This window comes from Hylobates moloch, unplaced genomic scaffold (genome assembly GCF_009828535.3).
Source record: "Hylobates moloch isolate HMO894 unplaced genomic scaffold, HMol_V3 SCAFFOLD_826, whole genome shotgun sequence".
Lineage (NCBI taxonomy): Eukaryota > Metazoa > Chordata > Mammalia > Primates > Hylobatidae > Hylobates > Hylobates moloch.
This window is the reverse complement of record NW_026653101.1, coordinates 1-16,641: the sequence shown is the minus strand read 5'-3', so window position 1 is coordinate 16,641 and position 16,641 is coordinate 1. Positions and strand designations below refer to the sequence as shown.

General features: G+C 38.9%; 1 protein-coding gene across 4 annotated transcripts; it reads left to right on the top strand.

The window, feature by feature from the left end:
- Positions 1-35: 35 nt before the first annotated feature.
- Positions 36-16,569, top strand: LOC116464496 (probable cation-transporting ATPase 13A4). Of its 4 annotated transcripts, XM_058435093.1 has the most exons (8): positions 36-4,053; positions 5,033-7,067; positions 7,231-7,354; positions 7,795-7,929; positions 9,865-10,035; positions 11,471-11,628; positions 12,534-12,722; positions 14,747-16,569. In XM_058435093.1, the coding sequence occupies exons 4-8, from the start codon at positions 7,869-7,871 to the stop codon at positions 14,810-14,812; spliced, it is 645 nt and encodes a 214-aa protein (XP_058291076.1). In that variant the 5' UTR covers positions 36-4,053; positions 5,033-7,067; positions 7,231-7,354; positions 7,795-7,868; the 3' UTR covers positions 14,813-16,569. The 4 variants fall into 4 exon arrangements, 2 of the variants coding, with proteins under 2 accessions (XP_058291076.1, XP_032003648.1); XM_032147757.2 differs by lacking the exons at positions 5,033-7,067; positions 7,231-7,354; XR_009212233.1 differs by lacking the exons at positions 36-4,053; positions 11,471-11,628 and adding an exon at positions 13,206-13,285 and having other exon boundaries at positions 4,767-7,354; positions 14,751-16,569.
- The last annotated feature ends 72 nt before the right edge of the window (positions 16,570-16,641 follow it).

The following is a 16,641-nucleotide window of genomic DNA, read 5'->3' as shown; positions in this document are numbered from 1 at the left end:
GATGATCATGTGATTTTGTTTTCAATTTTCTTTATGTGGTGTATCACGTTTATTGACTTATGTATGTTAAATCATACCTGCATTCTTGGTATGAAACCCACTTGATCATGGTGGATTATCTTTTTGATATGCTGCTGGATTCAGTTAGCTAATATTTTGTTGAGGATTTTTGCTTCTATGTTCGTCAGGGACATTGATCTGTAGTTTTCTTTTTTTGTTATGTCCTTCCCTGGTTTTGGTATTCGGGTGATACTGGCTTCAAAAAATGATTTAGGGAGGATTTCCTCTTTCTCTATCCTGTGGAATAGTGTCAATAGAATTGATACCAATTTTTCTTTGAATGTCTGATAGAATTCAGCTGTGAATCCGTCTTGTCCTGGACTTTTTTTTTCTTGGTAACTTTTTAAATACTATTTTAATCTTGCTGCTTGTTATTGGTCTGTTCACATTTTTCCTGGTTTAACCTAGGAGGGTTGTATATTTCCAGGAATTTATCCATCTCCTCTAGATTTTCTAGTTTATTTGCATAAAGATGTTCATAGTATCCTTGAATGATCTTTTGTGTTTCTGTGTTATCAGTTGTAATATCTCTTGTTTTGTTTGTAATTGAGCTTATTTGGATCTTCTGTCTTCTTTTCTTGGTTAATCTCACTAATGGTCCATCAATTTTATTTATCTTTTCAAATAACCAGCTTTTTGTTTAATTTATCTCTTGTGGGCTTTTTTTTTGTTTCAATTTCATTTAGTTCTGCTCTGATCTTGGTTATTTATTTTCTTCTGCTGAGTTTGGGTATGGTTTATTCTTGTTTCTCTAGTTCCTTGAGGTGTAACCTTAGATTGTCTATTTGTGCTCTACCAGACTTTTTGATGTAGGCATAAAAAATGTTGGGACTTTTATTGGGATTGTGTTGAACCTATAGATACATTTATGGAAAATTGACATAGTAACATATTTCAATCTTTTGCTCTATGAATATAACACTGCTTCATTTGTTTAGGTCTTTGATTTCTTTGGCAGTGTTTTGCAGTTTTCAGTGTGTGGGTCTTACATATTTTTTCTCAGATTTATTTTTAAGTAATTCATATTTTTAATGCTATTGTAAATGATATTTTAAAATGTAAATGTTCAGTTGTTCATTTGCTAGTAGTTCCATCATGTAAACGTGCTGATCAGTAGTTTGCTTCACACTAAGGAGAGACCCTCGGCAGATCTTCATGGCTCTCCCCTGGACAGTTACCTCCCCAGCACTCTGCTCTATGAACTCAAGCTCCCAAGATCTCCATCGATGCTCATCTTTGTGTTCTGAACTCAGTAGTCATCTGGACTTGGTCTGGTTTCCCTTCTCTGCATAGTGGCTTGGAAACTCTTTAAAGACAGTAAGCATGGCAAATGTAGAACACCTTTATTTGTTTCCCATCTCTTTTGTCTAAAACCCATTGTTTCATATATATTATATGGTTGTTTCCATTGGGAAGATAATTCTGGTCCTTTTTATTCTTTCTTGGTTGGAAGTGAATTTTTACCTTTTAAAAATATAATTGGTCATTTTTTTGTCCATACTTTTTATGATAAAACACTTTGAACATATACAACTGTAGAGCGAATACTATAATAAAACCTCACGTACCTGTCACACAGATTAAATAATTATCAACTTAATGAATCTTTTTTTTCATCTGTTCTATTAACTCTCCACCCTAGATTATTTTAGAACTATCCCAGATATTATATTTTATTTGGAAATATTTCAGCATATAGCTCTAAAATATAAAGAGTCTTTTTAATTCCTTTATCACATCTTTTAAAACCTCATAATTGTAAAATAGTCATACAGGCAATGTTCAGATTTCCTCAATAGAATCAAGTACGTGTGTAGACATACTTATGATACATATACAAGCACGCTTTGTTTTATTGCCCCTTGCTTTATTGTGCTTCAAAGATACTGCATTTTTTTTTCCAACTGAAGATTTCTGACAGTCCTACATTGAGCAAGTCTATCCGTGCCATTTTTCTAAAAGTGTGTGCTGTCTCCGTATCTCTGTGTCACGTGTTGGTAACTCTGGAAATACTTCAGACTTTTTCGTTGTGATTATATCTGTTATGGCAATCTGTGATCAGTGATATTTGATATTACTATGATAATTGTTTTGGGGCACTATGAACCACGCTCATGTAAGATAGCAAACTTAATCGGTGTTAGATGTTCACCAACTGGCCATTCCCATCTCTCTCTCTCTTTCCTCAGGCCTCCCTACTCCCTGTGACCCAACAATATTAAAATTAGATCAATAAATAACCCTACCCTGGTTTCTAAGTGTTGTAGCAAAAGGAAGAGTTACATGTTTCTGATTTTCAAATAAAGCTAGAAATGATTAAGCTTAGTGAGGAAGACATGTTGAAAGCTGAGATACACTGAAAGCTGGGACTCTTGCACCAGTTAGCCAGGTTGTGAATGCAAAGGAAAAGTTTTTGAAGGAAATTAAAAGCACTGCTCCAAAGTGAACACACAAATGATCAAAAGCGAAGAACCTTATTGTGGATGTGGAGAAAGTTGTAGTGGTCTGAATAGAAGCTCAAACCAGTCATATTTCTGTAAGACAAAGCCTAATCCAGAGTCAGGCCCTAACTCTTTAATTCTATGAAGGCTGAGAGAGGTAAGAAAACTACAGAAGAAAAGTCTGAAGCTAGCAGAGTGTGGCTTATGAGGTTTAAAGAAAGAAGCCATCTCTATACATAAAAATGGACGGTGAAGTAGCAGTACCAGATACAGTGCTTATAAACCTCAATAAGAATGTTGCAAGTACTCACTAATTTTAATGGTGTTAGTCATTGTTTCTAGGTGGTTTTAGAAAACATACTTAGGAAATAATTTTTTCAGATAAAATGCATTATGAGGTCATACTGACCTCATAACTTCCAATTCAAGTTTAGAATTCGTAGTTATACTGACCTTATAATTTCCAATTCAAGTTTAGAACTATGGGCTTTTTACTTTACTTTATTCATTGTACTTGTGTTTCTCTTTTCTCTATACTCAAAGTTCTGATTCTCAGTGACAGGAAGAGATTACTCTTTTGCTTTATCCCATTGTATATAATAACCTCAGAGTGACAAACCAATGCACTCAGCATTAATATAATTCCTAAAAACAATTTAAGATGTTTTTAGAATTCTTTTTTTCCCGTTTGTAACATCCCATTAGAAATGTACAGTCAAATTACACATTGTTCATTAAAGTCACTCAAAATAGTTTTCTGTTGGTTATGCCAGCAACTTGGTTTATTTTGCTCCTTTCGCTTTAGATTTTAGTGTTAGCTTTTCAAATTTATATTTGTATTATTTTGTATACATATAGAAAATATCTACATGGTTTGAAAGTCAAATCTGTAAGACAGAAGATATTCCAGGGAGTCTGGTTCCTATCCCTCTGCTTTCTGACTTATGTCCTCATTCTCTCTATAATCATCACTTTGTTTTTTATTTATTCTTACATTTAAAAATATAAATAGATTATATATAATATTCATAGCTATATATTACATATACAAAACAGGATATATATTTATGCTGCTGTTTTCTAGATGAATAGAGGTATATCAAACATATTTAACTGTATTTCCTGCTGTGTATATTTTACATACATAACTATGTTTCCCAGGGACCATTTAGTATATATAGATATTCTTCATTCATTATTTCAGCTGCATGGTACTCTCTTGTGTGGAGGAGCCATTGTTTATTCAGTCAATCCTCTATTGAAAAAAAATTTCTCAGTTTTTTACTACTACAAATAGTGCTGTAATAAAAAGCTTTGTACATATGTCTTTTCATATTTTTGCCAGTATATCTTCGGCACAGATTCTGAGAAGTAAAATTGCTAGGTTAAGAAATAAGTGCTTATGTACTTTTGCTAGAAAAATATTGCCAAAATTTCTCTCCATAGAGATTGTGCCAGTTTGCATTTGCAGCAGAAATGTGTCAGTGACTGATTCCTCGCAGCCTTGCCAATAGAATGTGCTGGAAATTTTGCACATTTTTCTAATCATAAGGTGAGCAATGTTATCTCATACATATGTCTCACTCTCTTTTTTAGAAAGTAATTTAAAACTTACAAAAAAGTTGTAAGAATAGTTTAACTTTTTTCTAGAACTTTTTGAGAATAAGTCGCCGATATGTAGCTCCATGATCATGACCCACACATCCTTTCATGTGTTCTCCTTCCTTCCTTCCTTCCTTCCTTCCTTCCTTCCTTCCCTTCTTTCTCTCTCTCTTTTCTCTTCTCTCTCTCTCTCTGTCTTGACAGGGACTTGCTCTGTTGCCCAGATGGAGTGCAATGGTGCAGTCATAGCCTCACTACAGCCTCGATCTCCTGGGCCCAAGTAATCCTCCTGCCTCAGCTTCCAGTGTGCGCCACCATGCCTGGCTAATTTTTGTATTTTTTGTGCAGATGGGGTCTACTGTGTATTTCTTTCTTTCCTTCTATTTTTTTTTTTGAGACGGTGTCTTGCTCTGTCACCAGGCTGGAGTGCAGTGCAGTGGCGTGATCTGGGCTCACTGCAACCTCCGCCTCCAGGGTTCAAGCAGTTCTCCTGCCCCAGCCTCCCAAGTAGCTGGGACTATAGGCACGTGCCACCATGCCCGGCTCATTTTTTGTATTTTTAGTAGAGACGGGGTTTCATCATGTTGGCCAGGCTGGTCTCAAACTCCAGACCTCGTGATCCACCCACCTCAGCCTCCCAAAGTGCTGGGATTACAGGCATGAGCCACCATGCCCGGCCTCTACTGTGTATTTCTGAAAGACAAAGACATTTTCCTACATGAAGGACTGTGCAACCAGGAAGTTAATATTGACACATTTCTCCCAACTAATGGTCAGACCTCGTTCATGTTTTGCCAGTTGTCTCAATAATGTTCTAATAGAAAAGAGATACAGAATTACACAATGCTCTTGTTTGCCATGTCTCTTTAATCTTCAATTTTTAGTTGAATTCTGTGACTTTGACTCTTCTGACTCTGGTTATTTTATAGAATGTCCTTCAGTTTGAATTTTCTGATATTGCCTCATGGTTAAATTCAAGTTATGCATTTTTGTCTGGAATATCACAACATGATGCTGTGTTTTCACTAGCTTCCTCTCAAATGGTACATAATTGCAATTTGTCCTACTACTGGTGATGTTAACTTATATTACTTAATTAAATGGTGTCTGCCAGGTTTCTCCGTTGCAAATTTATTCTTTTCCTCTTTGTAATTAATGGTTATTTTGTTGAGAGACACTTTGAGATGATATAAATAAACCATCTTCATCAATTTTTCACCCACTAGTTTTAGTATACATTGATGTTTCTTGGCCAAATTAATTATTACTTTGATAGTTGCCACATGATAACTTTTCTAATGTTATCTCTCCTTCTACATTAATTAATTGCCATTTTGCTGCAAGGAAAATCTGTCTCTTCTCCTTATTTATTTATTCATTTACTTAAGTCATTATGGACTCATAAATCCCTATTTTATTTGATGGTTATAGTTCTTTCTTATCATTATTTACTTTGATGTTCAAATTGTTACAGATTTAGGCAGTGAGAGCCCTTTAAAGTTGGCTTTGATATTTTTGTAACATGTCCCCATCATTCTTTGAGCATTTCTTTACTTAATGGCACAACAAGATGTTCTAGCTTACATTATACTTTTCTTGGCCCAGCCTGTACTCAGTCCTTTCTCTAAGGAAACATTTTTACTGGGAGAAAGGGAATTTAGAAACCAAAATTTGAGTCTGGATGTGCTCATTACTGTTGGTGTATAAACAAGAAGAATAGCAAACATATTTATATATTCTTATAATCACACATGTTTACACCTATATTATTTCTATCTAGTACATTGATATCTTTCATTGGAATCTACCACAGGGTTTATTGTAGTTGTATCTCTTTCTCTATTTGTAACTTCATTTCTTCAGTGAGAAACTTGGCTGATTAATCTCATTATATCTACAGAAGCCCCCTCTTATCTGCGGGAGGTACATTCCAAGACCCCAGGTAGATGCCTGAAACCACGGGTAGTACTGAGTCTGATCACTGTCATTTGGAACACATTTCTGTTCCTGTCTTCCACCCACACATTTAATGCCTTTACCATTTTATCTAAGCACTTACACACACGTTTGCAGTTTGAGGTGCAACGCACAACTAGCACAAATTTCTTTTTCCTTCTTCACAGCTTCACAGATAGTTGATTCGTTCTTACTGTAGATCTTAGCAACCTCAGCATACAGTTTTGTTTTCTTTCTTGAGTCGAGAACGTTCACCTTTTCACTTAAAGGAAGCACATTGCTTCTTCTCTTTGACATAGCTGAATTGCGAGCATTACTACTCTTGTGCTTTGGGGCACAAGTAGTAAAATATGGGTAACCTGAAACAAGCACAGGGGTACTACAACAGGCAGTGTAATGCCCAGGTGACTGACCAGCAGGGAGTATATGAAGCATGGATTCTGTTCTGGGTGGGATGGAGCGCATAGCACTAGATTTAATCACTCTACTCAGAATGGTGCATAGTTGGAAAACTTATACATTGTTTATTTCTGGGATTGTCCACTTAATATTTTCTGACTGCAGTTGACTGCAGGTAATCGAAACCACGGAAAGTTCAACTGGCGATCAAAGGAGACTACTGTACTTATTGTACCATTTCTGCCTGGATGCAACCAATCTTTCATCACCGCTGATGCTCCTACTGCCCCTCATCCCACTCTATGTAAACGCCCTTTTCACCTTGCTCGGGTCCCAACATCCCACAGCAAGCCACTGCCACCATGGGGCCCTTCTGTCCCTGCCGAAGCTCTGACACCCTGTACCAGGTCATGTAAACACCCTTCCATCCTGCTTAGGCTCCGATACCCCAGAGCAGGCTGCCAGCACCCCCCACCCAGCCCCCTGCAGGAATGCCTGTCTTGCACAGGCCCTAATAGCTTTAAGACTGAATAAGGAAGAAAGGAAGTAAAGGCAGGCGCAGGCAGGCAATCAGGAAGGAGGGAAGAACTTTCATTTCTCTTATCATGGGTAAGAATGAACAGCTTTGCAGACACTTAACACACCACTTGTGTTTGTGTTTGTGTGTGTGTGAAGTGACAATATCTAGCAATTTTGGTATACAGTTATTTGCTGGATATCTTTTTTTAAAAGGAACTCTTTATCTATTAGGATTTTTTTTTTTTTGAGGCAGGGTCTTGCCCTGTCACCCAGGCTGGAGTGCAGTGGCACGATCATCACTCACTACAGTCTCGACCTCCTAAGCTTAAATTTAAGCTATCTTCCCACCTCAGCCTCCCGAGTAGCTGGGAGTACAGGTCTGTGTCACCATGCCTGGCTAAGTTTTTTATTTGTTATTTTTTGGTGAAGATGAGGCTCCCGCTGTGTTGTCCACGTTGGTCTCAAACACCTAGGCTCCAGTGATTCTCCCGCATTGGGCTCCGAAAGTGCTGGGATTACAGGCATGAGCCACTGTGCTCAGCTGGGAATATTAACCTTTTATCTGTAATGTAAGTTTCAAATTTGTTTCTGAATTTGTCATCAGTTTTTTCTTATTATTTTGCAACACAAAGATTTTTATTTATGTAGTCTAATTTGTTACTTTTTTTTTCAAATTTTGAATCAATGTTGAGGAATGTTCTCCTTTCTAAAAAAAATGCCTTGGTTGCTTTTTGATTGATATCCAAGTTAAATAGATGTTGGATTATATTTTTGTGGGAGAATAACGTGGCTCAACTCTGTCTCCTCCCACTTTGAGCTGGAGTTCAAGAGCTGGAATCACGCGTCCTGGTGCCTGGAGATTTATTAATTTTGACGGGGAACAAAGTGCTAATGCCATGTGATGCCGTTCTGATTGAAGGCAGCTGTGTGGTGGATGAAGGCATGCTGACAGGTACAGTTCCATCGCCACAGCTGACAACCTCTGTGGGCTGGCCCACATTCCACGCTGCTATGGTCCCTACTCCTCCTCTACCTGAATGACAATGGCTGGCTGTAAAGCATTGGCTGCTATGGGACCTTCCTGTTTCCACAAATCTTACTTAGTCCTGCTGTGAGTGGATCTGAGGGTTCAAATTAAAGCTCTTTCTATGTGTTAAGTTTGATACAATAATAAGTTTTTCAGTGTTTAGTATTTCTTTCTTGAACAAAAGATTATTACAACCCTCTCATTTACCTTAAAAGATTGTAAAGATCATTAGATCTTTCAGAATTGTCTGTGACTTTTATGTTTATTTATTTTAAATAAAACGTGTTTTTATTTAAACTTGGAGGGTTTGAAAATCATCAGTGACATCCTGAAACCCACAGGGGTCATCCAAATTCTTCCTGGCCTGGCTTGAAAATGTTAAGAAATTCATGATGCAGCATTTGGTAAACCTGCTGCTTCCAAAATACACACTGGGTGTTTTGGACTAACTGTAGTTCATTTACAAATAGCAATGCTGGAGCTGGGTGGGACCTGTGAGGTTATCTCATATCACAGGCATAGCAACTGAGGTCCAGAGAGGTGACTTGCTTCAGGTTACACTGCCTTGACTTCTCACTCACGTAGCATAATGATGAGGTTTGGCTGACACTGCTATAAGATAAAGAAGAATCATAAAGTGTTTCTCGGAGATGAAATGAGAGGCTGTGAATACACAGAGGCTGTGAACGCACTCTCATTGGTGTAACATGGTTCCCATTCAAGTTCAGATCAAATCTATTTCTCTCAGGCAGCCCAGAAAGACAGGTAATGGAGACAAGTGTACACACCTTCTTCCTATGTTAGCTTGCAAAGAGTAAATGTGTCGCAGACCATGGCAAGGCAGGTTCTTTTCCCTCAAAAATCCATAGATTCATCAAAATCCTGTAATGCTGGGGCTTCTGCAGTGCCAAGTACCACTTTCCTCATGAAAGTAGCCTTGATATACCGTAATGCAACTCCGACTTTCTATTGACCACTCTGCAGAGACCAGCAGAAGACTTTAGAAACTTGTTCCTCGGAACAGGCCGTAGTTATTTCACGGCTTCATTCATTACCTTGTATTAGCACTTCAAGCGTCTGCAACAGGCCCCTCCCACTGCACTGGTAAAAGTTGCCAAGTCCCAACTGCCAAATGCAGTGGACTCTTTAAACTTCTTTATTTTTGAGACAGAGTCTCACTCACTCTGTCACCCAGGTTGGAGTGCAGTGGCTTGATCTTGGCTCACTGCAATCTCTGCCTCCCGGGTTCAAGCGATCCTCTCATCTCAGCCTCCATCAAGTAGCTGGAATTACAGCTGTGCACCACCACACCTGGCTAATTTTTGTATTTTTAGTAGAGGCGGCGTTTCACGATGTTGGCCAGGCTGGTCTTGAACTCCTGACCTCAAGTGATCCACCCTCCTGGGCCTCCCAAAGTGCTGGGATTACAGGCATGAGCCACTGTGCCCAGCCCACCAGTGCCTTTAGACAGATCTGTGGACACTTAGGGTTCTCAATGCTTTAGCTCCTAGGTAGCTCTCATGGCCCTTTATTCTCCACACTCCACATTCTTGACTGCACAGCTTGCGCTTCTCTAAATAGTTATTTCCAGCTATCTTGACATCTGTTTGATTTACAGTACCCATACTATTTATAATACTGTATTGTAGTTATTAGTTTACATATCTGTCTTCTATTCTAAACTACAGACCTCTTAGAAGTAGGAACTATGTTTATGCTTGTATCCCCAATACCTAGGGTTGTCTCCGCCACATGGTGGGCTCACAAAAAAAAAGTCTGTTGTATGATGAGTGGGTGCAGGCATGATTTAAATGAGGGAAGCCATCCTGCCTCACAAAACAAGATGCTTGTTTTCTGTAGGAGAAAGTATTCCAGTCACCAAAACTCCGTTACTCAAGATGGATAGCTCTCTGCCCTGGAAAACACAGAGTGAAGCAGATTACAAACGGCATGTCCTCTTCTGTGGAACAGAGGTTATCCAGGCCAAGGCAGCTCGCTCTGGGACCGTGAGAGCCGTGGTACTGCAGACTGGTTAGCATCACCTCCTTTTTCTTATTTTTAATGGTATATTTTTGCCCAGTTTGTCTAGTGCCTTAAATTTATTAGGTAAAGAGAAGCTGTTTTTTCTTTATAATCATATTTTTTTAATTTTTAATTTTTGTGGGTATGTAGTAGCTGTATATATACTTATGGGATACCTGAGATGTTTTGACACAGGCCTGCAATGTGAAATAAGCGCATCATGGAGAATTGGGTATCTATTCCCTCAAGCATTTGTCCTTTGAGTTACAAACAATCCAATTACACATTTTAAGTTATTTAAAAATATACAGTTAAGTTATTATTGACTATAGTCACCCTTTGTACTATCAAATAGTAGGTCTTATTCATTCTTTCCATTTTTTTTTTTGTACCCATAGATAAGGAGAAGTCTTACCTACAGGTACAAAACACATCAAATATCTGTAAATCCATATATTTTAAATACCAATTGAACTATGGCATATGCCTGTTAGTAAAAATGATAGTACTGATAGCAGTAATTATTATGTATGTGCTTTGCAGTATGTAAACTATTTTCACTATATTTAACTAGCAGAGCAGAAATTCTTACTGTTTCTACTATGTCCATGAATAGGCTGAGGCCACACAATTCAAATGAACTTAAAATATACCACGGCCAGCGATTGACAGAGCTGGACCTAGAACTCAGGGCTTCTCATCCTGAATCCCAAGTTCCTCCTAGGGTGGGCTAGAAACTGAAAATTTAACATTGCAAAGTACTAGAAAAGTGAGTCCATCAGTATTTACTGGACCACTTAATTTTTTTTTTTTTTTTTTTGAGACGGAGTCTCGCTCTGTCGCCCAGGCTGGAGTGCAGTGGCGCGATCTCGGCTCACTGCAAGCTCCACCTCCCGGGTTCACGCCATTCTCCTGCCTCAGCCTCTCCAAGTAGCTGGGACTACAGGCGCCCGCCACCACGCCCGGCTAATTTTTTGTATTTTTAGTAGAGACAGGGTTTCACCGTGGTCTCGATCTCCTGACCTCGTGATCCGCCCGCCTCGGCCTCCCAAAGTGCTGGGATTACAAGCGTGAGCCACCGCGCCCGGCCACTTAATTTTAATTCAAGTGACATGTGAGTGCGTGCACACGTTTGAGTCATTTTCTTAAAATAAAATGCTATTTGGCAAAGCTGTGCTGTGCACCCAGTGCGGGGGTTTTCTACCTCCAGGATGCATTGAAATTGGAAGTAGAGGGAAGGAAGGCCAGAGAGAGTACTGGGCTCTGAGATAGAGATTTCTGTTCTAGCATTTATGTATTTTTCTAGTTATCTTTCAATTGCCTTTGAGCTTAAACACTGTTCAAATATCAGTAGAGAAAAACAAAGGCAGTGTTGAGGTTTGGAAGAGCACTAGCAGCAGTGTTGGTCATCCTGAGCGTGTGGGGTGTGTGTTTGTTGTTCCAGGATTCAACACGGCGAAGGGAGACCTTGTGAGATCCATTCTCTACCCCAGGCCAATGAATTTTAAGTTGTACAGGGATGCCATCAGGTTCCTCCTATGCCTTGTAGGAACAGCCACCATTGGGTTGATCTATACTCTGTGTGTCTATGTGCTTAGCGGGGTAAGCTGTCTTTGCTCTTTTATTAAATGCACACATACTCATCTATCTATCTATTATTTTGTACTGTACATGTTGGCCTTAACCTAGGATGTGGTTTACAAACCTGGGAAACGAAGCCAAGCGCTGAAGCCTGCATATAGACTTCCAGATCCCAGGCAGCAATTGATCACTAAGTTCCATAATAACAAACAGGTTTCATGGGATAGTGAGATAAAACAATTTATTTATTGATAGATCAATGTACTTCTCTTTTCCTCATACTTTATACCATTCTTCCTTTTCAATCTGAGAATATATTTATTTCAATAAAGTAGCATTTTTAGAGCTATTAAGTGAGGGATTTTAAATAAAATCAGACACCCAGGTTTGGTGAGGTCATGGCAGACTAGTACGTTATTCTTTGTTGGTAACAATATGAATCACCTGGTTTTTTTTATTGCTATTTGGGGAAAGATAGTGAGAGCTATAAACATGGTCATGCCTTTAACCCACTGATATCATTTCTTGAAATTTGACCTAAAAAAGTAAACAAAAAGAAGGAAGGCTGGGCATGGTGGCTCACGTCTGTAATCCCAGCACTTTGGGAGGCCAAGGCAGGTGGATCTCCTGAGGTCAGGAGTTCGAAACCAGCCTGGCCAACATGGCAAACCCCGTCTCTACTAAAAATACAAAAATTAGCCAGGTGGCGTGTGCCTGTAATCCCAGCTACTCGGGAGGCTGAGGCAGGAGAATCACTTGAACCCAGGAGGTGGAGGTTGCAATGAGTCGAGATCGCACCACTGTATTCCAGCCTGGGTGACAAGAGCGAAACTCCGCCTCAAAAAAAAAAAAAAAAAAAAGGCAAAGAGTCATATGCTGTTCATCAGAGATTTGTCTGTAATAATTAAAGAATGACTGTCGTCCAGGAACCTCCAGGGGAGGTGGTGAGGAAAGCCCTTGACGTCATCACAATTGCGGTTCCTCCTGCTCTACCTGCTGCTCTGACCACAGGCATTATTTATGCCCAGAGGAGGCTGAAGAAGAGAGGCATCTTCTGCATTAGCCCCCAGAGGATCAATGTATGTGGACAGTTAAACCTCGTCTGCTTTGACAAGGTATGTGTGTTTCATCCTTATTCTTACCATCATTTTTACCATTGCTGTCATCATGTATATCTACTTTTACCCCCTCGCAAGGCAGGAGACATAGAATGTGGGTGCCTGTCTTCATGTTATCCCTGGTTAGATGCGTGATCTGGGAAAGATATGTCTCTTGAGCTCGCAGAGTCCAAGGTTTAGAGGAGAAGTGGGTACTAAATAGGAGAATCTTTTGGGGTCCTTCCAGCTTCAATATCCTATGAAAAGCAATTAAAATAGCATCCTGTTTCTCTGCAGTCAAAACCTTCATACAAAGAAGAAAATTTAAACCCTTTACTATCATCACTGCTGTATCCTTGATGCTACCTTACTGTGAGACTCATATCAAACTCTTGCTGTATTTTCCCATCTGTAGGTTATTGCTTAAAATTACCCTTGATTATTCGCCAGTTATTCCCAGCCAGCCTCTTATTCTACTGTCTTTTTATTGTATTTATTTAGTCTGCACACACATATGCTGGGGTGAAGGTGGGAGTTGTGAGAGAATAAGATGGAAGTGCCTTTCAGGGCATTGTGAACAGGTGAGCATGGGTAGAGGCCTGGAGGCAGCAAAGCATGAGAGTGTGGTTTTGACTAGAACAGTAGGTTGGTAATGGGAGAGGCTGTCTGTGGACCTTGAATGTCTGGCTAAGAAATTGTTTACATATATTTTAAGCAGTGGAGAGTTATTGAAGGCTTTTGTTGCTGTCGTTGACTTCTTTTTTTAATTTACTTTTTAAATGTGGTAAAATACACGTAACATGAAATTTACTATTTTAGCCATTTTGAAGTGTACTGTTCACTGGCATTAAGTACCTTCTCACTGTTCTGCAACCATCACTACTATTCATTTTGAGAACTTCTTTTATTTTCCCAAACTGAAGCTATATTCATTCAACAGTACACTGAAGGTTTTGATAGTTGAGAATTAATGGGCTCAGGGCTGTATTTTATAATTATTGGAATATCAGAAAGATCTACCAAGAACAGAAAGTCAACATGACTCTTGCCACCATTTTTATATTATTTTGTGATCAAACTAGCAATGTAAGAAATGACATTTTATTTATGAGATTATATCCTTGGAGTTGGAAAAAGAAACAGGAGTGGGAGAGATAATTGTGACCTGAATTTGTATAAAAAATGAGCAATAATTATGAATAATTATGATTATTATTAGCTTTTACTGTATGCTAGATATTAAATGAAACACTTTATGTTATCCCATTTAATCTTCACCACAACTCTCTGAGATTATGACCATGTTACAGATAAGAGCTCTTATATTTAGAGGGATTAATTTCCTCTGGTCACACAACTGGTGTTTAAACCTAACCCGAATTCTTAACCATTATATTGCACTGAGAGAAATACCACCACCTTTTTTTTTTTTTTCCAAATAGCAAACCATTTCTTTCAAGTCTTTTCACACACAGTGCCCCGTAGGTAAAAATTTCACTCTATTCCTTATTTTAATGACATATTTTAAACTTGTGCTATGAAACTAGGACTCACCCATTTTATATTGAGGACTTTCCCATCCATTCAGTCTACTGTTAGATCCTCAAAACAATCCTCTGAAGTTGTGAGGAAGATACTTTTTTTGTTGTTGTTATGGAGGACACTAAATTTCAAAAAGATTAAGTGCCAGCTTGTTAGACAACTGGCATAAGCTCATCAACGCTTCCAACGGGCACTCCAGAGACCCACCCATTGTGCCCCTCCTTGAAGTGCTGGTCTTGTTAATATGTTTGTGAAGTATTTTCTCATTACAATAATATCTTATTTATCTGCACTATGGAGTCTTCACTTGGGGCCACTGGATTTTTTTTTTTTTTTTTTTAAGTAGGGAGGTGGTTTCGTTACATTGCCCAGGCTGGTCTCAAACTCGTGAGTTCGAGTGATCCTCCTGCCTCAGCCTCCCATAGTGCTGGGATTACAGGCATGAGCCACCACGCCTTGCCTGGATCTTCAGAGTAAATGGAGCATTTGTTTCTGTTTAGACAGGCACCTTAACAAGGGATGGCTTGGACCTCTGGGGAGTCGTGTCCTGTGATAGGAATGGGTGAGTACCTTGGACTAAATGCATTCTAGTGTCTCTTTTTCCAAAATTCCATGTTTTCTCTTGAAATCACTAATGGAGACATTTGGAATTTGGCTTTGGTGGATAATGATTGCCAAAGTATCTTCTTTTAACTTCTCATCTTGAATTCTTCAAAGCCTCACTAAAACACACACATTTCCCCCCATCCCAACCCAGTCCCATGCCACTCATAAGTCTGGGAGATGAAGCTTTGACACTGCATTCAAATCCTTGCTAAAATATAATTTGCTTCCAGCATGAAGTTGACCCAGTATAAGTAATTTAGACATTACCAGGACACTGTCCTTTAAGGAGGTAACATTCTTTGTTCAAGCCGAAGCCTCTTGATGTGCCAGGAGGAAGAACACTGCTCTTACTTTTGTACCCTGAATTTCAGGAGGAGGAACATTTGTAGAACCGTAGCTAGTGTACTCATTTTTCTTGGTATTCTAATTTTGAGAACTCTACTTTCTGGCTGCTGGAAACTCTTTTTTCTTTTTCTTTTTCTTTTTTTTTTTTTTTTGAGACGGAGTTTCACTCTTGTCGCCCAGGCTGGAGTGCAGTGGCGTGATCTTGGTGCATTGCAACCTCCGCCTCCTGGATTCAAGCAATTCTCCTCCCTCAGCCTCCTGAGTAGCTGAGATTACAGGTGCCTGCCAACGTTCCTGGCTAATTTTTCTATTTTTAGTAGGGACGGGGTTTCACCATGTTGGCCAGGCTGGTCTTAAACTCCTGACCTCAGGTGATCCGCCCACCTTGGCCTCCTGAAGTGCTGGGATAACAGGCATGAGCCACCGCGCCCTGCCGAAACTCCTTTTTCCTAGCAAGAAAAGACAGTTTTGGCAGTTCTCAGCATGGTGTGGTAAAGATTTGCACAGCCCTCGTCTGTGGCCCTCTTGTGGCCATGTTTGAGTTTGCGTCTCTGCCCGCTTTTTCAACTCACTACGAACTCCCGTGGAATCAGAACATGAAATCTCTGATGCACTTGACATTTATGTTTTGTTTGAAAATGAAAGTTTTTTCCTCTAACACTGATAACTTAAATCACAAAGCGTTTTGTACATGAAAGGTTCTTTGTGGTTCTTTTGCATTATGACATGTAATTTATCCATAAAATGTTAATTACACATAGTTTAATAATTGTCATATTAAAATGCTATCTAGAAACAAGTCTAATTCCTGGATTAAAAAAGTGATTAAAAAAATTCCTCGTGCTTCTAACCACTTTAGTGTACAGAATAAGCCTCTTAAAGTGTTAAACTCTAGAGTTCTTTCATTTTTCCTAGAGGATAGATTTGGATATATACTTTGTCTCATGGTTCATTAGTGTTTTTCTGTTTCAGCCTCTACAAAATATGTGTACATTTATTCAAATATGTGAGCATCTTGAGAGCAGTCTTGTTCTTATTTAGATTTGCATCCCTAGTGCTGTAGCTCTGTACTAGGCACAAATAGTAGGTGCACAGTAATTGCTTATCTAAAATGAACTCAATATGTTCCATCTTTTGAATGTTCTTCTTATTCGATTGACACCAAATTATTCATAAAACTTTGGAAACTTTCTGTTTCTAAAAGTGACTTGTTACATTTAAGTAATAACAATTAATATGTTTAGGTAAATGATTCATTCCCCTCCCTCCCTCCCTCCCTTCCCCCCTTCCGACCAAAGTTGAATTCCAATGATTAAAACAATTTAAAATTTAAAAATGACAAACTTAATTAATAAAATGAAACAAAACAATTAATTCCAGGTAAGAAGTGAGCACCTGACTTACAGGCTATTAAATACCTTCTTGTTAAAGGTGAGCTCATCAC